The 25283-nt window shown below is 42.1% G+C and overlaps 1 protein-coding gene across 2 annotated transcripts in view; it reads left to right on the forward strand.

The window, feature by feature from the left end:
• LOC143924326 (alpha-aspartyl dipeptidase-like) overlaps positions 1 to 25283 on the forward strand; it is a 78664-nt gene that overhangs the window by 37550 nt on the left and 15831 nt on the right. For both annotated transcript variants that reach the window (XM_077448576.1, XM_077448577.1), the window contains exons 4-5: positions 15122 to 15196; positions 23798 to 23877. In XM_077448576.1, the coding sequence (XP_077304702.1) occupies positions 15122 to 15196; positions 23798 to 23877 (155 nt within the window). The remainder of the gene's footprint in view (positions 1 to 15121; positions 15197 to 23797; positions 23878 to 25283) is intronic.

Here is a 25283-nt window from a genome sequence, read left to right on the forward strand (position 1 = left end):
GAAGGTGCTCCCAATACTTTCCATGGTAAAACCCAGGCAGCTTCTAAAAAAGGGTCTAGAGAAAATGTTGTTAAACGGGGCTTGAATTTAATAAATTTTCTAAATCGAGCTTTATGGAGACCAATGACACACAGGACAAGCAGGACATACAGGACATCTCTCAAAGAGCCTCCTATCGACTCAAGACTGTTCACAATTTGGTAGATTCTGATTTAACACAGGTGTCTTGGATTCCTCGGGTCTCATGGGGTTTGGAGGGGAGATCAATATCTAGTATGTCTTTAATGTCAAAATTGGACTCTAAAATATATGCAGAGTCAGTGGGCCATCCGCCACATGACCAGGAGGCAAAAGGCGGTGGGTAAGCAAACAAACTGCAGAATGACCCATCCTCTTCTCTATTAACTGCGGAACCCACCTTAAGTGACTTCTTAATGGCCGCACAGGCCTGTAATAACTTGTTATTATCATTAACAAATCAGATGTTGGAATTAAAGACTGATATTGCAGTTATGAAGCAGGAGAATCCAAAAATATGTGAATGTACAACTGCTGTAGAAGAAGGGGTGGGTGTGTTGGTGGATGTTTTATCCCTAATTAAACAGGACTTGCAGCCAATCAAAACACAGATAAAATCCTATGGACAGAAACTGGAAGGATTGGAAAATAGACAGAGACGTAATAATTTTCGCATTTTAGGCCTCCCGGAGCAGGAAGAAGGCCAATCCCCTGTTGCTTTTTTTGAGAAATGGTTAATGGATATATTGGGGGTGGAGGGTTTTTCAAGGCTTTTTTCAATTGAGCATGCCCATCGTATACCCAGTCAGTCCCCGCCACCCAAAGGCATGCCCAGACCAGTTATCATCAAGTTATTAAATTCTGGAGACAGAGATCTTATATTATATCAGGCACACTGTTGTGGAAATTTTATTATATGGACTCATGTGGACATTTTATTCTAGGATGTGTGTTTTATAGATTGTCATCTGTCTCTCTGTAAATAAAACCTAAAAAACTGGGGTATCTGGAGCTACCTCTTATTAAAAAATAATAATTAATAATTACAAACACCTAAAAGGAGAGTATATTTTGGTGGGAAACCACCCTAATAATGCCAGCAAGTCCAATAATGGCAAAAGATAAATAAGATTGCGCTATGGACAAATTCCACCCGTTCGCCACACAGGCAAGGGGAAAAAAGAATATATATATAATGTAATATAGTGAAATAAAGATAAATTAAAGATAAATTAAAGAATGAACTTAAGGGGTTAAAGCTGCCTGTGCTTGAGACCTGTCCCTAAGAATAGGAATAGGTTAGAAATCTAAAATATAAATTAAGCTTTGGCGCTAAAACCTTTTTGTGCACTGTGAATACTAAAATCATATATAAGTGTGAGATGATCTATTATCTCTGCTGGTGCTCTGGAGAATATTAAAACAAATTGCGGTGGAAACCTCTTAAAACCACTGTATACGTGATATTAAAATGCGTGAAAAAAGAAAAGAGGATGTATGTCTGTTGATTTACACCTCAAAGAATGCACATATATATTGGAAAAGTGGTGAATCAATCACATAAAAACAATTTAGAATACTACTGTGCTCGATAAACATACATAAACCAATATCTGAAAAATCCTATGCAAATATGTTCAAAGTGATAATCAAAAAGCGTTTTGTGAAAGTACCCAAAAAAAAAATAATAATAATAGTGACAAAAAATCTTATAATGTCCAACGGAAATTTTCAAAGTCGCATCAACTAGTTGCTGGAAAAACGCATGGAACTTTCATCAAATGAGGAAGGTAGAGTAAAGTGACTAGTGCAGAAGGGTTAAATACATTCCTCTCCGGTGCGCCACTCTGTTAGGCAAAAGGTATGTATATGTGCTCACCAGACAAAAAACCCTCAATGGGTTAATCGAGCAGCCACAGTATGAGCCACTGTGCAGCTTTCTTTGGGCTCTGCTTCTGCTATGCTGGGGAGATTCTTTACACTTTTCCTTCCACAAGTAGTCCGTTTAGCAATTATGCATGAAGGGAAACAGAAGTACAAACATAGTGCAATACTGTTGTTTGAACGTTTTTTTGTTTATTAAGAAGTCAGGTTACTCACAATATCCAAAGAGACAAAATCGCTTTCAAATTAGCCGCGCCGGCGTTGCTGCTTGTATGCCAGTGTAAGGTGCACGTTCTAGGCCACGCCCTACGCGTTTCGTCAGATAGTCCAATAATGCACCAACTTATTCTAAGAACTATCCTGTCTCTCAAATAATAATCTTATATATCCAGTTACCACCACATGAAGATATTGACTCCCTTTCAAAGGAGATAAAATACAATACTTAAGAACCCACTAGCTCTAATTCTGTACAAAATTAGACAGAATGGTACCCTCTGCTATTGACATCTAAAAATCGCATAGATTGACCCTTTGCGATTCGGACAAAAATATAGTAAGTGCGACCTTATCTAGTGTATTTTTTACATCCGTGTTGAAAGAATTATAATTTACCAAGAAAATATATAAATTATGTGAAAAAAAATCTAAATAACAACAGTGATACTCTATGCGACCATGACCTTAAAGTCGCATGAGTATTAATAATGTGACTTATCCAACAACTCATCAGCTAAATTTGTAAACAAGTCTAATTTTAAAGTGCATATATATGAAAAAAGTGTATGAAATGCAATTAGATACAAGTAAGACAATTCAAATTAAAATTCTAAAGTGCAAAATACTGTAAACATATATCACAAACAAATATTCCTAAAAAAATACCCAACAAAGTGAATCACAAAAAATAGTAAAAAATAGAAATAAATAAATAAAACCCAAGAATGAAAAATTAAAAATAAAATAAAAACCCAAGTAAAAAAACACAAAGCAAAAAACAAGCAAAAAAAGGGGTTATTCTAAAAAGAAAAAAAAGAGGGAAAAACCAAAAAACCCCCCAAAAAGTCTATAGTGTCCACTGTCAAAAATCTTCAATTGTGCAAATCCAACAGTAGATGTTCATAAGGTGACTTTAGTGCTTGTTGTAAATTCTTCAAAGTGACTTCCGTGCTCCCCCACAAGGTGCCCCACTCACCTACAGGGGTACTTCGCCTTTAAACCAGCTTTGAGGAAATCCAGCTCCTTGGTCCATATGCTGTATGGTCATTCGTATCCAGAAGAAAATTCCATTTTGCCCTCATAGGAAAAAAATTATAGTCTCCATAGTGTAATATGTATAAAAATTATTTTAAAGGAGATGCTGATAAAAAATTTAAAAAACGTTTATTTCCACAAAAAACAAAAAACAAAATTCATATAATCTTGATAAAGGGTCTATAAAAGAGAATGGTAATCAATATGGAACACAGTCCAAAACTTCCACTTAACATAGACTCCGTGGGTTATTAAACCATTTCTTATATATCAACCCCAAAAAATAAAATGAAAGAATCAAGATAATGTGTGTAAGAAATATAAAAAAATTAATAAAAAACACAGATAAAATATACGCTAATGGCTATCTGGCCCAAAGGGGACAGGAACAATCCTGAGTAGTATAAATTGCTCCAATAAGAGTGAGCAATATTCCCAGATTAGTTCCGTTTGCAAAAATATATTATTTGTAAATTCCCCTAGGGTAGAGCCCTTATTACCGAATCTCCTAAACACACTGCGGGTTCCGCTCGGTGGATGCGCAGCGTGCGCTCCAACTGCGTTCCAACCACCGTAGGCGACCCGGAAGTGACGTAGTAAGCTTAACTCCGTCAAACGCGTTTCGTCATTGACGTCTTCAGCGGCGGTGTCACGCCACTACACACTACGCATTAAATAAGGAAGTAAGAAAACGAAAAAACGCCATAATGATTATGCCTTATTTAATGCGTAGTGTGTAGTGGCGTGACACCGCCGCTGAAGACGTCAATGATGAAACGCGTCATTCACTTTGTTGGGTATTTTTTAGGAATATTTGTTTGTGATATATGTTTACAGTATTTTGCACTTTAGAATTTTAATTTGAATTTGAATTGTCTTACTTGTATCTAATTGCATTTCATACACTTTTTCATATATCTGCACTTTCAAATTAGACTTGTTTACAAATTTAGCTGATGAGTTGTTGGATAAGTCACATTATTACTACTCATGCGACTTTAAGGTCATGGTCGCATAGAGTATCACTGTTATTTAGATTTTTTTTCACATAATTTATATATTTTCTTGGTAAATTATAATTCTTTCAACACGGATGTAAAAAATACACTAGATAAGGTCACACTTACTATATTTTTGTCCGAATCGCAAAGGGTCAATCTATGTGATTTTAGATGTCAATAGCAGAGGTTACCATTCTGTCTAATTTTGTACAGAATTAGAGCTAGTGGGTTCTTAACCACTACAATACAGGGCACTTTCACCCCCTTCCTTCCCAGCCCAATTTTCAGCTTTCATCGCTCTAGCGCTTTCAGTGACAATTGCGCGGTCATGCTACACTGTACCCAAATGAAATTGTTATCATTTTGTTCGCACAAATAGAGCTTTATTTTGGTGTTATTTATTCACGACTCCGTTTTTTTTTTTTGCGATATAAGCGCAAAAATAGCGGAAATTTGGAAAAAAAAACAATATTTTCTTTTTTCTATTTGAAAAGAAATCCAATAAAATCAAATTTTGTCATAAATTTAAGCCAAAATGTATTCTGCTACATGTTTTTGGTAAAAAAAATTCCGTTAAGTGTATAATAATTGGTTTGTGTGATCACGGATATATGTACGCAAATGATCATGTACATATGTGTGCAGGTGATCACGTACATATGTGTGCAGATAATCATTGGGACATGTGATTTTAGTGGGACATATGTGGGGGACATGTTTTTATTATTAGGGACATGTGTTTTTATTATTTGGGGACATGTATGTTTTGGGGACATGTGTGTTTTGGGGACATGTGTGGGGACTGTGTTTGTACTGTGTGGTGTGTTGTGTGTTTACACTACACTGATGATCAGTGAGTAAAAAGCTGTAAAAAGCAGCCCATACTCACTGATCATCAGCCGGCTGCAGCGTTCTGCTCTCCTCTCCTCAGCGGTGACTTCCGTGTGAGGAGAGGAGAGCCGATTGCCTAGCAACCGGCTGTTTGTTTACATCACATGACGGCCGTGATTGGACACGGCCGTCATGTGATCAGGAGGGCCAATCACAGAGCCCTCCTGCCGATCTGAGATGTGCCGTGTCCGGGTGACACGAGCACATCGGGATCGCGCCGCTGCGCGGGCGCGATCCCGCTACTCCTGAATGACGTTCCTGAACGTCCTATCAGGAGTAGACGGCTCCCACCCGGCCGTATATATGCATCGGCCGGGTGGGAAGTGGTTAAGTATTGCATTGTATCTCCTTTGACAGGGAGTCAATATCTTCATGTGGTGGTAACTGGATATATAAGATTATTATTTGAGAGACAGGATAGTTCTTAGAATAAGTTGGTGCATTATTGGACTTGCTGGCATTATTAGGGTTTCCCACCAAAATATACTCTCCTTTTAGGTGTTTGTAATTATTAATTATTATTTTTTAGTAAGAGGTAGATACCCCAGTTTTTTAGGTTTTATTTATTGTTGTGGAAACCCCGTGTGGGGATTTTCTTCGTTTGGGGGGGCTGCAACCTAAAAAATATATATATTTTTTTTTGAGTTCAATTTCTGGTTTTGTCAATCCTACACCTAGAACGCATTAGCGCGGTTTCCCCAATATTTATAAATCTGTCTCTCTGTGTCTGCTTTAACTGAGGCGCGCTCTAGCAGAACGCACTTGGGTTGAATTGGGACCAGCGGTAAAACCATCAGTATGAAATCCTTCTCATGGGCTTGGAGACGTGTTCTCAGTGTGTGTGGGCGTTCGCTGGTTTGTAACTATCAAGCGCAATACGCTGGGCTTCTTCAAATATCTAAGCACATTAGAGAAGAGAAGTCCGCAAAACGAGAGAAACTAATTTATATATATATATATATATATATATATATATATATATATATATAGTATCTCTATTGTGGTTATGCTATCTCTTTTGGATATATATCTTCTTTTATAAGAGAACATTTATATCTGCCTTGTTGGTATACTTGTACCGTATATTGACAAGAGCAATGTCCCCGCAGATCGTCTCAAGCCTGTAAGAATATGATCTTACTAGATACTGGTTACTCTGAGCAGTATTGAATAGGCTCCATGCTGACCAAGATGGTGGATGTGCATGCATGTAGTAGGCAGGGGTCAGTGTACATGTCTCAAGTGGATGAGACATGCACTTCTCCCCCCCACTCCTGTGGATGCTCTCCCCTTTACTGTTGTAATTTCCTATGTTGTCATTTCCTGTGATGTCATTTTGCATAGGGGAAGCAATTGGCTGTTGGGGTCATGGTTTCCTGTTTGTCATTCCTTTTGTTGCCCATAAATAAACAAAGTGCCTGTGCTCGTGAGGACAGACACATTGAGACTCCAGCTTGAAGCAGCATATTTTCTGATTCTATCTGTACTTAAATTTCCTTATACCGAAGAGCTTGATACAAACATGCTTTTAAGCACGAAGGAATTGTTTTGTGCTTTGTGTGCATTTTGATGCTGGAAGTGCACATTTTGGCACGGTGTGGATTTGTGTACAAAGCCCAAGAGAGTTTCCATGACAACGCCAATGGGGTAATATTGAATGTAATGGTAACAACGTGTCTTTTTCCCCAGATTATTCAGCCAAAGTGCAGAAACAAAGGGCGAAATTTGTTGAAGTTAAACGTAGATTACGATTGCTGAAAATTACTTATTCAATGTTTTTCCCAGCTAGATTGTGCATCAATGATGGAGATATAGTACAGTTTTTTTGATACTCCAGGAGCAGTAAATACTTGACTAGATAAGAGGCGGTAATCTCGCTTCAAATTTATGGGGGGGGGGGGGTTCTGGGGGTGTTTATCCCTTTTTTGTTTTTTGGGGTGGCGGGTGTCAAAATGGGGCCAGGGAAAGGAGGTTGGGAGGAGAGGAAGGGGTGATGGGTTGCTGGATTATCCCGGGGTCGTCACTCCTCGCTCTCCAATTTTCTTAAGGTACTAATGAGACTCCGTGACCAGCTACTAATGGCTCCTCTGTATGTGTCCCGTGAAGACCAGGTTTGCAGAGCTGAAATCTCCCATATTGTTTTTTTTTAGGGGAGAATTTTCAGCTGGTTTGGATTGCTCTCAGGCACAGGTTGTATGAGGGTTGAGGGATGGTTGTATACTACAGAAGGTAAAATACATCAAAATCATGTTTGTTTTTTGTTTTTTTTTGGGGGGAGGGGGCTTTATCCTGTTTTTTTTTTTTTTCATTTGATAGAAGATGTTGATGATGTTGAGTAAAATAAAGTTGATGTCCTGGAATGCGGAGGTTTGGGGGATAGGAATAAATGACAAACAGTGCTGGAATCATTTGAATTTTATAAACCTGAAATAGTGTGTTTGCAGGAGACTCATTTGGGAGGGGAAGATATTACATTGTTTGGAACTTCTAGATATAGGTGTCAGTATTATGCCACCTATTCTACCTATTCATGTGGAGTAAGTGCCTTAAGTTCTAGTTCTCTCCTTTTTTCATGTACACAGAGCATCAAAGACCCCAATGGTCGTTATTTGATGCTTATTTGTACTTTGGAGGGAAAAGTACCAGTTACTTACCGGTAACTGTCTTTCTGGGAAATCTTCCAGGACGGCACACCTGAGAGATGAGAGGCTCCTCCCTACAGGAAACACAATCAATCGACAGCTGTTTTAAGTCCCCACCCTTCCCCTTGATCCTCAGTTTGTAGAGAAGTAACTCCTGAACCAGGTTCACAAGGGAAATCATTCCTCATAGGTACTCACCTTCTAGTGTTCTAGAATTTTCCCTCCTCCAACGGGCGGGAAGTAGGCCTGCCGTCCTGGAAGATTTCCCAGGTAGACAGTTACCGGTAAGTAACTGGTACTTTTCTCAAGTCATCTTCCAGGACGGCACACCTGAGAGGATAAACAAGTACCTCAGGCCTACCTTAGGGTGGGGCCACTGCAAAACCCTCTTGGCGAACCTTGGCTCTGCAGTGAGCTTTACCTCCACTCCATACGCTCATATGCTTGATGAAGGCATCTTAGCTGGATCATGCGGCTGATCTGCAGGTCTGCTCCACAGATGTTCCTGCCTTTTCCGCTTCGGATGCAGTATCTAGGTGAAATGGGCTCTTAAAAATGGAATCAGAAAACATGTTAAACTTGTAGGTTAGCAATGTTGCCTATCTCACACATCTAACAACCATGGCCTATTATGCCTGTAGGTGCTACTTAGAACCACTAAAAAGATAAATAAGAGACCTGTGTAAGACAAGGACACTACATTAATCAATAAGAGGGCCTGTCTTAACACTATCCTGTTGAGGGAAATAAAACTGCTTCCTTTTTATCTTTATGTCAGCAAAAGACTAAAGGGAAGCCTACTTAAGGGAAATAGATTAACAGAAGCTTGAACCCTGGGTTTAAGGCACGCCCCAATCTATGTCCTTACTTACGCCTGAGAGCCTTCTTCAGGAGATTAAAGTCCCTAGCAGGAGTAGACTACCCATATTGCTATGTCTAGTTTTGCTAAAAGGGCAAAATGAAGGCCATGCACCGAGCCGAAACCTATTCGATCGGGTATACATCTTTATACTTCATCCTTAGGCCCTAATACTCCTCTGAACAGAACTCTCCAAGTTCTTACTAAACAGGGCGATTCATTATCCCCTTCCTCCAGTGTCCCATAACCCTACAGGGCTTCAACCCTAGGAAATGGTTCTGGCATCCCTGAATGCAAGTGGTCAAGGTTTTCTGACATGTGGCAGCTGCAGCCCGAACTCCTGGCCCCTCCATGGAAAAGAAGGCTGAAATACAAAAAGGTGATACATGCATTATTAATATCACAAATAAAATGATCATAGATTGTGGGCACGGCACAATAGATTTAGACAGAAAGGACACAAGCATAGACAACAATGTTGTGTGCCTGAGTGTGACTAGCTAAACCAATATATCAAATATGGGAAGAGACCCAAATCTGAACCTCAACGTAGACAAACAGTCCTCATAGTCTGGTTTTCTGATGTGCTGCCAAGACGTAAAAACATTAAGACTCAAGCAAACCCTAAATGCTGCGTATTTCTTTAGTGCAGCTAGCTAGGTCATAACTGATATATAAATACGGAAAGGACAGGAACCCCCTTTACTGTTGTGCTTTACCTATGTACAGCAAAACAAGGCTATAAAGACAGAAAGACCCAAACTTCTATGTTGTGTATTTCTGACAAACCACCACAGTTATAAGATTAATATGAACACAAACTCCCGTGTTGTGCATTTTTGCTATGCCACAGGGAAAAATATGGAACACAAGACAATCCTTTCTGTCATGCACTTCTGTAGTGTAGTTCAGATAGAACCAACACTGAGAAAGGACACAAGCAACCTGCAGCATTGTGTTTTTCTGAAACAGAAAGCACCAACAAGCTTCAATCTTGAGTATTTCTGCTGTGCAACAACATAAAAGCAGACACTGAGGAAAAAGACAGACAGCCTTTACAGCTGCAATCTTTCTGGTCTGCTGCAAAATAAAACAATAACGTCATGATGAGTATTCCTGCTGTGTAGCAAAACCTCAATCAGAAGGGACAGATAAGTTTAGGGTTCCCACACCCGTGCGACCCAACCTGCGACTTGGGACTGCAAGACGCATGAGAAGTCATATACTATGGCTTCCAATGGGTACCATTTGTGTCTGTGCGACACCAGCAGTCCCTGATTCCTGGATCCACAGACCTCAAGATTACACAGGTCGCAGGGAAAAAAAACAAATAGCAATTTTCAGGTCGAACAAGTAAGGGGTCCCCAATGCTGTGACTCCCTGGAGGATTGCAGCCAACAAACCCCTGCTGTGTATCCCCAAGATGCAGAAAGGTAGATCCATGAGAAACACTGCTTAGCCTGATATACAAACGATAAGGCAGTAAATATAGGACATACAGGACACAAACATTCAATCTTTGTGTATGTCTGATGTGTAGTAATATACCAATACTGAGCAGAGAGGCCACCATCCTCAATGTGTCTCTCAGCTGAGCAGCAAAAACAAAATCAGAAAAAGACAAGCAACCTTCACTGCTGTGTCCTTTCTGATATGCAGCCAATAAGGCAGTATATGCAAGACATAAAAGGACAGACAACCTTCAATCTTGTATATGTCTGATGTGCAACAATATAACAATTCTGAATAGAGATAGCACATCCATATTGAAGCGATTTGGCCTTGCGACTCAACATGTCAAATCGCATTGGCTAAAATCAGCACAACACCACTTTGTGGTGCTACATGGATTACCAAAGGCAGTATATGTACTACACCTGGCAGGGGTTCAATTTGTATTTCTACTATGTAGCCCAACAAATTCGAACCATCAATTTTCACTGCTGCCTTTCTGATAAGGCAGTAATACAGGACACAAAACCTCACAGACCTTAATGCTGTATAAATCTGATGTGCAACAATAAAACACTATGAATAGAGATAGCACATCCATATTGAAATGATTTGTCATGCGACTCAACATGTCAAATCGCATGTTTAAACTCGGCAGCCATTGCTGTTAATTGCACTGTCTGAATCAGCACAGCGCCACGCAAATCAGGACCATCAGACTTCACTGCTGCCTTTCTGATAAGTAACCAACAAGGCAGTAAAACAGGACACAAAGCCCCACAGACAGACCTCAATCTTGTGTATGTCTGATGTGCAGCAATATAACCATTATGAGCAGAGATGTCACCAGACTCAATGATGTGCATTTCTGCTGTGCAACACAAAACCAGAAAGTACAGACCACCTTCACTGTTGTATTTTTCTGATCTGTAGCCAAACAAAGCAGTACCTTTAGGATATAAAGGACAGCAAACAAGCTTCAGTGCAGTGCATTTCTGATGTACAGCAATATAGTCCTTATTAAGCAGAGATGTCACAAATCTCAATGTGTATTTCTGCTGTGCCACAAAAACATCCCAGCAAGCACAAACCTTCACTACTGAGGTCTACTGGTGTGCAGCCAATGAGGAGTCATGGTCTATCCCTTTATGAAATAACCAACAGGCAATTTATTTCATAGGCATAGCCTGGGCTGTAGATACTAAACCTTCACCACCAGTGAAGGAACAGATCCTAAAATGGTTGGACACCCTACTATTAGTAGTAGTTGTTGTCCTACCTTACCTCCATAGACTGAGCAAACGCTAGCCAGCACAAATCCAGGTGGTGCTGATTAGCAACTAAAGTCTCAATGAGCCCAGCCCTAGAGACCAATTTAAGACCTCTCTAGAAGAGGTGGTTACCAGTTTAGCCTGGGAGGTAAATAGCTATTTGCAGGCTTCAAACAATCAATTATGTAGCTCTTGCATAGGTTTGCACAGAAAATCCTCAATTAAAAGGATGTAGGGAGCGATCTATGGTGAATCGCCTTTAGATCTGCCACTGAGTGGATTGTAGCCCAAACCAATAAAAAAAGTTTCTTCTTACCTCCTACATTATAATATAAACACAGTGTAAAGGTGGAGTGGGAGGTTGGAGCTTATGAAAGTTAACTATAGCAGGCAACCCCCAAAAGGAGGATCTGTGACAAGGGAACCCCTACTGTGCCACACAGTAGCTTGGTCTCTGCCCATCCTTGAATGTTAGGTCAGCTTTTAAACATTGTGAAGCAACTTCAGATTCCTAGCAGCTGGGCTAATAGGGCCGGTAACCTAGTGCACCTGCTGACCAGGGGAGCTTCTGAATCCACCAACCACTGCCCAATTAATAACCTGTTCAGTGGTATACCTGGCCTGTAAGTAACTTTGTATCTACCAGGTCCCCTCTGTACGCTATATTCATCCCTACTAAATGTACCACAACTGGGCATGTAGGGAGAGGCTGGCAACCTACTGCTGCGATAACCACAGTGTCTCTGCTGTAAGAGGGAGCTGTGGCTGGTGGTTTTAGCAGTGGCGTCTGCGCTATTTGTATCCCGACCCCAAGTTCTGCACTGCACCAGTCAGTATATACACGGGGAAGGGGGAGCAATGGCCTACCTACCTCTTTCTCATCTGAGGTGGTTTAGGCACACTCGTTCCTCTGCACCACCTGTCCACCATACAGCTTCTCTGATGTAAGAGGGAGCTGCGGCTGGTGTTTTTAGCAGAAGCTTAAGGGCTATTTGAATCCAGACCCCAGGTGAGATCTCAAATGCCCAGAAACCCTCTGGCTGGAATTGGGGATTTTGCAGATAATTTCCCACGGCAAAAGGAAAGTAAAGTACTCACCGTTGTCGTCTTCCTCTTTTTGCCACAGCCAGCGGGCTTGCTTTTCCATCCTTATGGTCCACACGCAAGGAGGATAGCCGCCAACGTGCTCCCCCCCCAACTGCTGTCCCCATAGGGAGGTGCTAGGTTAGGCTGTGTCCTGCACTGTACCAGTCAGTCAGTCTATATACATGGGGGGGGGGGGGGCAATGCCTTCCATTCCTCATTCCCATCTTCATATCTGAGGTGGTTAAGGCAGACATCCACCGTAGTAAACTGGTGCCTCCTCGCTCTAGAGAAAGGAGGATGTGGGCGCCTGCTCCTACTGACTCTCAGCCTTCCCTCCTGGGTAAGAACGCCGCTGCCATTTTCCCGAAGTTTGAAAATGACGCGGGTGCTTGTTGCCACGCCCTCTCCGGCAGCCCACGCGAGCTACCGGGGACCCAGGAGTCGGGGACAAGATCCCCCTGGAAAGAACCGATGGCCAGCACCCCCGTCTGAACAGCCACCTGTACAGGTAAGGAGGGGGAGACAGGATAATGGCCCCTGAAGTTCTGGGTACACCACTGTACCCAGGGTCCTTCAGCTCTCAGGGCGGCTCTTCCAATTTCTGCTGCCCGCCCTGAGGAAAAGATAGGGGAACCCCCCAGGAAGGACAAGAATATCCTACCAGACCCAGAGGCTTCCCAGGCTTGTGGTCCGGCTCCCAGGGGGAGACCACCAGCCCCAGGCTTCGGGTCATTTGGAAAAAAACAAACAGTTTCGCTGTGTAGGGAGAAACACAATCAAAAACTGAGGATCAAGGGGAAGGGTGGGGACTTAAAACAGCTGTCGATTGATTGTGTTTCCTGTAGGGAGGAGCCTCTCATCTCAGGTGTGCCGTCCTGGAAGATGACTTGAGAAAACATTTTTTACTGGTAAACATTTATATTCCTCCTCCTTATAAAGATGATGCATTGAAAATAGAGTTTAATAAAATAGCACAATGCCTGGATATCCCAACGCCCAACGCTTTTGATGGGAGATTTTAATAATCTATTAAATAAGGAAGAAGATAGTATTAATAAGATTAATAGGAGGGGACATGTAACAGTCTTTTCTAGTCAATTACAGGAAATGGGGCTGGTAGATATGTGGAGATTTAGACATCCATTAAGTAGAGAATATTCACGTTGTTCCAGCACCTACGGATTGTTAACAAGAATTTATCTGGCCCTGGGGAATGGTTCTTTTTCTCCGTGGCTAGATTCAATTCAGTACGGCCCGATTGGTCTCTCAGACCATTCTTCTATGATCTTATCCTTGAGGACCGGGGTGCAACTACCCAGATTACTGTGGAAAGTCAATCCACAGTGGTTATCCTTGATACCAGAGGGGAATAGAATTGAGTATTTGCTATCAGCCTTTTTTTGCAAGAGTAAGAACTCAACCTCATTGTCAGTAGTGTGGGACACTATGAAAGCTTATTTGCAAGGACTGATAATCAAAGTAAGTTCTACCTCTCCTTGCCTTGTTGATCTCTTAATTTTAGAAGTAGTGCAAAAAGTGAACCAAGTAGAGCAGGATTTTATACTGGATCTTACGGAAGATATATGTTTAGCTTGGCAGGAAGCCCAAAAAAGTATAGAACATTCTTTATCAAAATCAGAGAATAGTAGATTTTTTTTTTAAAACAAGAACATTATGAAATGGGGGAGCAGGTAGGTCATATTTTAGAAGCAATAGCCCGTAATCAAGATTGCCCGCCAGGTATAGGCACTATTAAAAATATAAATGGAACAATTGTATACGATACAACGAATATTCAGAGTATTAAAGTGAAAATATTTTTAGGGACTTTAAATGAAGACATGGCCTGGTAAGGTCAATTGTCCATCCCTTGGGACTTTAAGTGAAAGTATGGCCCGGTAAGCTTATACATTTCCATCCCTAACATCAGCATAAAGAGGGGAGGGAGCAAGGGGAAATGGGATTTTAAATGAGACACGCGGTTGCAAAAAAGTAAATAAGTAAACAATTTGTAATTTTATTGATTGCCATAGGATATAAACAAACAGGTAAGGTAAAACACTTTACAATGGTAATACAGTACAAGTAATCATGGCATAGATATCACAAAGTATAGCAAGCAATAACTTTCCGAGGTTCACTGAGAACAGGATTAAATAAAACCGTAGTGCACAATAATGTCTGCATTGCCTATGGGCTCATTGATCCTATGGATCTCTTGATCTTATCGTTGTGTCCCCGGACATTCCGGGAGATGAATCGAATGGGGGTCATGTCGGTAATAGAGTATGACCATCAGATTTTATTGTATTGCAACTTTACTGTCTCCCTGTGCAAACTGTTGGTGCTATATAAATCCTGTATAATAGTGTAATAGACAGTTCATTAGTCCTGTAGGGGGTATTGGCGAAGGTTGTTGCCTGATCCCCTCCTGCTGTCACTGTGGGAAGTGTTTACCTGGTGGAATGGGAGCGCCTGAAATCCACTGCCAGGTGCTGCCAACTGGGGCACACCTTCAAAAATCCCTAAGCTGGCTTTAAAAATCAATAGCAAGCTCACGGCTTGCAACATTATCCTTAAGCTTAATTTAACCCCTTGTATACGCTGATGTTTATAAACATACATTGGTAGATAAGAGATTAAAAATGCAAACAGTTGGTTCTCTTAACATAATGCTCACATTTGTGAACATTACATAGTCACCGTTGTGAGATTTCTTGACCTTATTCACATATTTCATACAACCTCTTAATATTTTTTCAGGTTATGGCCTAGACAGCATACATGAGGCAGTGGATCCTGTAGAGGCGGTGCAGAAATCGGAAGCCATATTTATTGGTAAGTACCATTTGCAGCAAAGTACAGTTACAGTACATAATGCATTCATTCAGTAAGGGAAAAAAAACACCAGAAATTATAAGTGATACATATTGGTAAATTTAATTTGCAGTACAGTACTCCTATGGTATATAATTTTAATACAGTGTAGCACCCACTCCTGCAGGAGCTCCTGGTAAATGATAGGTTCTCCTACTGTTTCCAGAAATGACCCACCATGTAACTGGACCTGAAAACCCACTAACACATCAATGGCAATAAATAAGCTTTATTAAAGCTGGAGTCCACACGGTAAAAGTATCTTTGAAAAGCATCCCAAACAATTACCAGTCATAGGGTGCAGAAGTCCCTTTTAAGAAATTTGAATCATAAGCAATAGTGTCTCCAATATGTAGAAGCAAAGTTTTATATACCAAAGGATTATCGCTATTCTGGCACCTGACAGATGTCCTCACAGATGCAGACTGTTAATAGTCCCTACAACTTGGATAGAGGCAGATAAGAAGAAAGCAGTGGTCTTCCCTGCAATATGAAGGCGGATGAGGGATGTAGTACGCACTGTCTCTAGCAGAATCTTACATCTTTGTTGGAGGAGGGAGCAGGGGCGTGCTTTTTACTACACACACAGCTCTAGCTAGGAGCTTGCATATACAGGTGTCTGCTTATCAACCGGCTAGCTGAAGGGGATACATGTGAACAGGGAGGCAGGAGCAGTGGTTAAGCATCTGGCCAAGCAACAAAGAGAGGCACATTTTCCAACAAGAAGACTGTACATTTTATGTGTAGCACCCTGGAGTTTAGGCAGGGTTGCTCCTCACAAATTTACTTGCCAGGAGTATTTATCTTGGTTGATGGTTAGAGATCTATTGATTTCTCCCTAAGTTTGGCCTTGTTGCACTTTTCTCTTCCACCACTAGGTGGTCAGGTACTTGGTGGTACTAGACATGAGAAGGGCACCCAAGGTCAGATCATGGGTATGTGGGGTGTCTCAGCCAATGAGCAGGGGTTTTCTAGGATCCCTTGGCCTGCTGGGAGAGCCTATATATTCATATGGAGTCAGGTGATCTGTGTTCTGTGCCACCTGGGTGGCTGTTTGGGTGGACTTGTGTTGTACTGCCTGGGCTGCTAGGACAGAGATTGGGCCTATCCCAGGCACATCTGGCTGCTAGGCTGTCTGAGGGCCTGTCCAGAAGCAGGAGAGCAGCGAAGGGTTGGGATTGCGGCTTGCAGTCCAACCAACATTGTCGGTTCTGCCGGCCGGAGAAGTTAGAAGGGGAAGTCGTTGCCAGTAAGGGACTATCTCCCTAATTACCAGGGACCACAGTGAGTAACTGAAGCAAGTACCGGAGCAGCATTCTCACCAACCGGGGACAGGGAAGTGACCCAGCCAGTGGTGGTGACGCTTGCAGAGCAGCCTTGTGTGTCAAGCCAGGGACCAAGCAGGCTGGGAGGTGAAGCTTGAGAGGAATCTATAGTGCCAAGCTAGGGACCCAGCAGAGACGCTTGAGGAAGATACCACCCTGAAGATTGGAGGAGCCCAAGGGATTCAGTGGCAGTGAATCAGTGGATCTAGTGAGAGACCGGGAGCTCAGTGTGCTGAAGAACTACAAGGAGTGATTGTAGTGAAAGGGAAGGAACTTTTAAGATTTGTGTTTAGAACTGTTAAAGACTGTAGGAGGACATAGGAGACATCATTCCTACACATGCAGATGTGGCATCTTGCTGGATGCCTTCCCCTGCATTGCTGTCCTTCTAATGAAGTCTCAGATTCTGCCAATTAATCTTGCAACTACCTAAGGGTGTCCTGGCCCTAACCCTCTCTCCCCCAAAACATTTTTTAAGACAAATAAACCTTTTTTTTTATCCAAGAAGTGTCTGGTGCCCCAATAACTTTAACTACTCCACACCCACTATGTCTCACAACCCACTACATACATAATGATGTCAGCTATCCCTGGCCCTGGAGGTTCTCATTAGATCAATGGAGGCCTGGGATAGCTGTACATATGTATGTCTGGGCTTCCTCAACTAAAATATAGAAAGGGTTTAATGAACGACCAGCCATGCCGTTCTTTCAGAGACCTGCGCTGTGAATGTCGGCTCCCGCATGGAAGCTACAGTCAGAGCTGGATTCCGCAAACCCCGGAAGCAAGATGGGTGAAAATGGGAGCGCCTGCAGCTCTGACATCTCTGCGCTGGAACAGCTTTGTTTTAAGGTAAGTTTAATATAATGTGCTATACACAAGTAAATGCGCAAAAACAGGGTCAAAGATTTTCCCAATGTCCACCAGTCTCTCACCAATTGAAACCAAAGATCCAATTAAATGAATGAGAGTCCATATTATGAAAAGATCCGTATGGTTATAAATATAAAAGCTACTGTCCAGTAGAACAAAGGAAAGCATTTAAAACCAGGAGCTCCATATCCAGGGCTGCCATCAGTGAAGGACAGAAACCATGTTCCAAAGTCTGTGAAAAAAAGCAAAGGAAGAGGCGCCTCTGGGTGTAGAGATAACAAACACTTTAATTAAAAAAACGCATTTATTTCAGGCAACTCACATTTTGGATGTGGTCTATGAGCATTCAGTCACTTTAAAAGCTGAGCATGGATGTGGTCATCTAGTAGTCCATCAAGCTGAGGCACTGTAGCCGCTAGTGGCCAGGAAGTGGCACAGACGCGGAGAGAGATGACATCATGAGGTGGGTGCGACCGGTTTCGTGAGCGTACAGGCTGAGGTTGTTTGACAGCCGCGCTCCTTCATCAAGCAAGTGGGACAAGAAAAAAGACTGGTATATATAGGCCATGCACAGGAGGAAGGGGAGGAGGCACTTAAAATGCAGGTGCAGAGGATTACAAATCTTAGTTGCAAAAAAAAAAAAAAAAGGGGGGGGTGTCAGCGAGAACATGAAATAAGATATAAATGGATTGGAAATGGAAGATGAATAAATAAAATAATAAAGATGATGAATGTAAAAATAAAATTAAAAATAAAATAAATATAACAATAGTACTGAAAAAAAAAAAAAAATATATACAAGACTCATGGGTCAATACAAAGACAGCAATAGATAAATGATATACACACTATATCATAAATAAATTAAAGTTAAACCGACATGATATGGAGAAAAGGGAGGGAGAGAAAAGGAACAATATAAAAATAACTGGCATGAGGAATAAAAACTAGTTGTATAAAAATCATGTATTAAGAACTTACTGCTGATGCAAAAATATAGATATGTATATAGGTCAAAAAATGTACACATATAAACATATATGTACATATGCACATAAAACATAGGAACTATAAAGTATGTACGAGGCGCATGGCTACACAGAGGTGGATGCATCTAGAGCTTTGCGCACACATATTACATGTATATATATATATATATACACACGCACACACATACACATATGCACATGTTTTTGTATATGTATGTGCATATGTGTATGTGTGTGCGTGTGTATATATATATATATATACATGTAATATGTGTGCGCAAAGCTCTAGATGCATCCACCTCTGTGTAGCCATGCGCCTCGTACATACTTTATAGTTCCTATGTTTTATGTGCATATGTACATATATGTTTATATGTGTACATTTTTTGACCTATATACATATCTATATTTTTGCATCAGCAGTAAGTTCTTAATACATGATTTTTATACAACTAGTTTTTATTCCTCATGCCAGTTATTTTTATATTGTTCCTTTTCTCTCCCTCCCTTTTCTCCATATCATGTCGGTTTAACTTTAATTTATTTATGATATAGTGTGTATATCATTTATCTATTGCTGTCTTTGTATTGACCCATGAGTCTTGTATATTTTTTTTTTTTTTTTTTTTCAGTACTATTGTTATATTTATTTTATTTTTAATTTTATTTTTACATTCATCATCTTTATTATTTTATTTATTCATCTTCCATTTCCAATCCATTTATATCTTATTTCATGTTCTCGCTGACACCCCCCCCTTTTTTTTTTTTTTTTTGCAACTAAGATTTGTAATCCTCTGCACCTGCATTTTAAGTGCCTCCTCCCCTTCCTCCTGTGCATGGCCTATATATACCAGTCTTTTTTCTTGTCCCACTTGCTTGATGAAGGAGCGCGGCTGTCAAACAACCTCAGCCTGTACGCTCACGAAACCGGTCGCACCCACCTCATGATGTCATCTCTCTCCGCGTCTGTGCCACTTCCTGGCCACTAGCGGCTACAGTGCCTCAGCTTGATGGACTACTAGATGACCACATCCATGCTCAGCTTTTAAAGTGACTGAATGCTCATAGACCACATCCAAAATGTGAGTTGCCTGAAATAAATGCGTTTTTTTAATTAAAGTGTTTGTTATCTCTACACCCAGAGGCGCCTCTTCCTTTGCTTTTTTTTAATATAATGTGCTAGTATGTGATGCATACTAGCACATTATGGCTTTACCTTGCAGGGTACAAAAAAATACAAAATACAAACACTTTAAAGCCAAAAGCAAATATTTATTATATTGCAGCTTACCAGTTCCTAGGTGTGGTGGCTGTATTCATTTTCTTCTTTAGGCTTTCTTTTTTTTATTTTAACCTGTGATCCAGCCAGTAAGTGTGGTGTTTTTCTTACAGAACAAGCTCTTCCACAATTGTAGCAGTTCAGGCTGGGTTCGCATACACTATATTACCAAAAGTATTGGGACACCTGCCTTTACACAGAGTGGCATCCCAGTCTTAAAGGGTTTGTAAACTCTCATTTATTTTAATTAACAAACATGCCATACTTACCTCCACTGTGCAGTTCATTTTGCACAGTGTGGTCTGGATCACTGTCTTCTGGGGTCCCCCGGCGCCCGCATAATTGGATTTGATTGACAGCAGTGGGAGCCAATGGCTGTGCTGCTATCAATTTATCCAATCAAGAGCCGAGAACCCCCGGGCAGAGAGGAAGAGTGCGTCTCCATCGAGGGATTGAAGGGCTCAGGTGAGTAAAAACGGGGGGCTAGGGGGCCGGTCAGTGTCAGAAGTTTTTTCACCTTAATGCATAGGATGCATCAAGGTGAAAAAAAACACAAGGGTTTACAACTCCTTTAACCACTTGAGACCCGCGCTATAGCCGAATGACGGCTACAACGCGGATCTCCTTTGCCGGGACTACGTCTATTGACATAGTCCTGTGCACGAGCGGCCTGCGCGCCCCCTGAGGGGTGCGCGCGGCGCGCTCTGTGATCGGCGAGTCTACGAGACTCGCCTGATCACCGATCCGTGTAAGGGGTCGATCCCGACCCCTTATCACGTGATCAGCTGTCAGCCAATGACAGCTGATCATGTGATATAACGGAGCCGGTAATCGGCTATTATTCCTCCTCACGCTGACAGCGCGAGGAGAAAAATAAAAAGCCGATCACCGGCGCCCGTGATCGGGACATTAGTCCCGATCACGGCCAGCCCTGCCAGTGCCCACCTGCCCCCTGCTTTGCCACATTAATAAAAAATGTGTCCCCCCTGTCAGTGCCACCCAGCAGTGCCCACAGTGCCACCCAGCAGTGCCCACAGTGCCACCCAGCAGTGCCCACAGTGCCACCCAGCAGTGCCCACAGTGCCACCCAGCAGTGCCCACAATCTGCCTCAACAAAGGTGCTGCACCCCAGTGCCACATATCCGTGCCCAGCAGTGCCACCTATCAGAGCCACCTATCAGTGCCCATCAGTCCCATCTATCAGTGGTACCTATCAGTGCCCCTTAGTGCCACCCATCTGTGCCATCTTATCTGTGCCCGTCTTTGCCCATCAGTGCCGCCTTATCTGTGCCCATCGGTGTCACCTTATCTGTGCCTATTAGTGCCGCCTTAACTATGCCTATCAGTGCCCACCAGTGCAGCCTATCAGTGCCCACCAGTTCAGCCTATCAGTGCCGCCTCATCAGCGCACTTCAATGAAGGAGAAAAATGACCTGTTTGCAAAATTTTATAACAAACTATTAAACATGATTTTTTTTTTTTCCATCTTTTTTGTTTGTTTAGCAAAAAATAAAACTCCCAGCTGTAATTAAATACCACCAAAAGAAAGCTCTATTTGTGGGAAAAAAATGATAAAAATTTCATTTGGGTACAGTGTTGTATGCCCGCGCAATTGTCATTCAAAGTGCATCAGCGCTGAAAGCTGAAAATTGGTCTAGGACTGAGGGGGGTTTAAGTGCCCAGTAAGCAAGTGGTTAAGGCCCGTACACATGGAAGTAGTGAAAGTCGGAAGTAAAATTTCATCCGATGGACGATCTTGATGATTATCTGATCGTTAGTATGGTGCTTTCAACAGCCGATTATAAAGTTTCGGACAACAAAAACGGGATGTGTAGGCTCTAAAATTTAGTCATAGCAAGACTATGCATGCTCAGAAACAAAACACATACAAAACAATTCAACACATTATGTCACTTCTGACATTGAATTCTGTCGTACGAAAATTTTCGTATGGTGAGTAACCTCTTCACTTTCGATATGAGACTAGCAGCATACAAAAAATGGACGAAAATTCATCCGCTAATCGGATCGTGTTTACCCAGTCTTAGTCCATAGGGGTCAATATTGAGTTGGTCCACCCTTTGCAGCTATAACAGCATCAACTCTTCTGGGAAGGCTGTCCACAAGGTTTGATGGTAGTAGTGTTGTCTATGGTAATGTTTGACCATTCTTCCAGAAGCGCATTTGTGAGATCAGGCACTGATGTTGAATGAGAAGGCCTAGACCTCAGTCTCCACTCTAATTCATCCCAAAGGTGTTCTATTGGATTGAGGTCAGGACTCTGTGGAGGCCAGTCAAGTTCCTCCACCCAAAACTTGCTCATCCATGTCTTTATGGACCTTTCTTTACGCCCAAACTGTTCCCACAAAGTTGGGAGCATGAAATTGTCCAAAATGTCATTGCATTCTGACGCCTTAAGAGTTCCCTTCACTGGAACTAACGGGCCAAGCCCAACCCCTGAAAAACAAACCCACACCATAATCCCCCTTTACAAAATAATTTGAACCGGTGCACAAAGCAAGATCCCTAAAGACATGGATGCCCTAATTTGGGGTGGAGGAATTTGACTGGCCTGCACAGAGTCCTGAACACCTTTGGGATGAATTAGAGCGGAGACTGCGAGCCAGGCCTTCTCATCCAACATCAGTGCATGACCTCACAAATGCGCTTCTGGAAGAACGGTCAAACATTCCCATAGGCACACCCCTATACCTTGTGGACAGCCTTCCTGGAAGAGTTGAAGCTGTTATAGCCGCAAAGGGTGGGCCAACTCAATATTGAACCCTACAGACTAAGACTGGGATGCCATAAAAGTTTATGTGCGCATAAAGGCAGGCGTCCCAATACTGTTGGTAATATAGTGTACTGTATGTACAAATTAGATGTGGGCTTCACCGCTTCCAATTCACATGACAGGCGAGTGTGACTGGCTTTCAATGGAATCGGTTCACACAGGTCCTGGGTGGCCGCAGAGCAGATTGCAAAAGTACCCTGTGCGTATTTAAGTCCGGTCCAGGTGCAAATTCAGTCCCAAATTCGGACTTGAATCGCACCTGAAACGGTGAACAGACATGCACTGAACCCCAGGCATGAACCCACAGTTGCACATATGTGAAGCCCTTGTATGCACGGTCGGAGATTCCGATGGAATGTGTCCTATTGGATCGTTTTGTCGGATAATCTGACTTCGATCATGTGTAGCCTACTCCGACGGACAAAGTGCCACGCATGCTCAGATCAAATTCCTAGACCAAAGCTATTGGCTACTAGCCTGAACGTAACAAAATAACGTCATCACGTTATGTACAACCGGATTTTCCGACAACTTTGTCCGACCGTGTGTATGCAACAGTTTCGGACAAAATCCGTCGGATAAAATCCAACGGATTTGGTTGTCAGAATGTCCGACCGTGTGTACAAGGGCCAAGAGTATTGTGACAAATCATTTACCACTGCTGTCCAAGGTGTTCCTGTGTGCCAGATTGGGGGCACTCTATTACAGTAAGTATGATACTGACCAGATCACCAGGTAAAAATAGAGGGGGGGAGGGGGGGAGGGGGGGGGTGAATGCAGAAGATACTAAATATAACATTTTTGGTTTGGGGATTAATACAGGTTTAAACATGTTATGTGTAATTCCAAAAGTTGTTCTGGGTCTTTTTCATGAAAAGAATAATTGGTGATCCTGCAATTAAGTTACATTTTCAGGCACTTCCTGTGATGAGGTGACAACTGTCTGCCAGTTATAATCCTGTCACACACATCTTTGGTGGAAAGTACAAGCAGCCATGTCACCACACATAGCACAAGTTTGGGCTACCTCCGTTACTATCAGAAAGCCAAAACAGAGCTTCTGATGCTGAAGCAAATGCTTGAAGGCAAGAAGTGCCAGAAAATGTTGGAAGAGATGCAAAAAGCAGCACTGAGATGCAAAATAAAATTAACAGTTTTTTATTTATTTTTTTAACGTGCAAATTGTTTATAACACACATTGCTTTGCCAAACTAAATGTCATCCATGGTTCGTACACAAATAAAAAAACTACTGTATAACCCACTGTATTTGAACTGAATGTCTGTAATTTGTGTCCAGGTGGTGGGAACACTTTCCGACTTCTGAAAGCCTTGTATGATAATGGCTTGATACCAGCCATCAGAAAAAGAGTACTTGAGGTAATGTGTGCTCATCATACAGGCTTGTACACTACATACATTTTATAGTATAATTACAGTATCTCACAAAAGTGAGTACACCCCTCACATTTTTGTAAATATTTTATGATCTCTTTTCATGTGACAACACTGAAGAAATGACACTTTGCTACAATGTAAAGTAGTGAGTGTACAGCTTGTATAACAGTGTAAATTTGCTGTCCCCTCAAAATGACTCAAAACACAGCCATTAATGTCTAAACGCTGGCAACAAAAGTGAGTACACCCCTAAGTGAAAATGTCCAAATTGGGCTCAAAGTGTCAATATTTTGTGTGGCCACCATTATTTGCCAGCACTGCCTTAACCTTCTTGAGCATGGAGTTCACCAGAGCTTCACAGGTTGCCACTGGAGTCCTCTTCTACTCCTCCATGACAATATCACAAAGATGGTGGATGTTGGAGACCTTGCGCTCCTCCACCTTCCGCTTGAGGATGCCCCACAGATGCTCAATAGGGTTTAGGTCTGGAGACATGCTTGGCCAGTCCATCACCTTTACCCTCAGCTTCTTCAGCAAGGCAGTGGTCATCCTGGAAGTGTGTTTGGGGTCGTTATCACATTGGAATACTGCCCTGTGGCCCAGTCTCTGAAGGGAGGGGATCATGCTCTGCTTCAGTATGTCTCAGTACATGTTGGCAATTATGGTTCCCTCAATGAACTGTAGCTCCCCAGTGTCAGTAGCACTCATGCAGCCCCAGACCATGACACTCCCACCACCATGCTTGACTGCAGGCAAGACACACTTGTCTTTGTACTCCTCACCTGGTTTTTCGTGTCACACGTTTGACATCATCTGAACCAAATAAGTTTATGTTGGTCTTATCAGACCACAGGACACGGTTCCAGTAATCCATGTCCTTAGCCTGCTTGTCTTCAGTAAACTGTTTGCAGGCGTTTTTGTGCATCATCTTTTAGAAGAGGCTTCCTTCTGGGACGACAGCCATGCAGACCAATTTGATGCAGTGTGCGGCGTATGGTCTGAGCACTGACAGGCTGACCCCACCACCCCTTCAACCTCTGCAGCAAAGCTGGCAGCACTTATACATCTATTTTCCAAAGACAACCTCTGGATTTGACGCTGAGCACATGCACTCAACTCCTTTGGTCAACCATGGCAAGGCCTGCTCTGAGTGGAACCTGTCCTGTTAAATAGCTGTATGGTCTTGGCCATCGTGCTGCAGCTCAGTTTCAGGGTCGTGGCAATCTTCTTATAGCCTAGGCCATCTTTATGAAGAGCAACAATTCTTTTTTTCAGATCCTCAGAGAGTTCTTTGCCATGAGGTGCCATGTTGAATTTTTGGTGACCAGTATGAGAGAGTAATAGTGATAACACCAAATTTAACACACCTGCTCCCCATTCACACCTGA

Source organism: Lithobates pipiens, unplaced genomic scaffold (genome assembly GCF_037356315.1).
Source record: "Lithobates pipiens isolate NorthernLeopardFrog02 unplaced genomic scaffold, aLitPip1_a1.2 Scaffold_22, whole genome shotgun sequence".
Classification (NCBI taxonomy): Eukaryota; Metazoa; Chordata; class Amphibia; order Anura; family Ranidae; genus Lithobates; species Lithobates pipiens.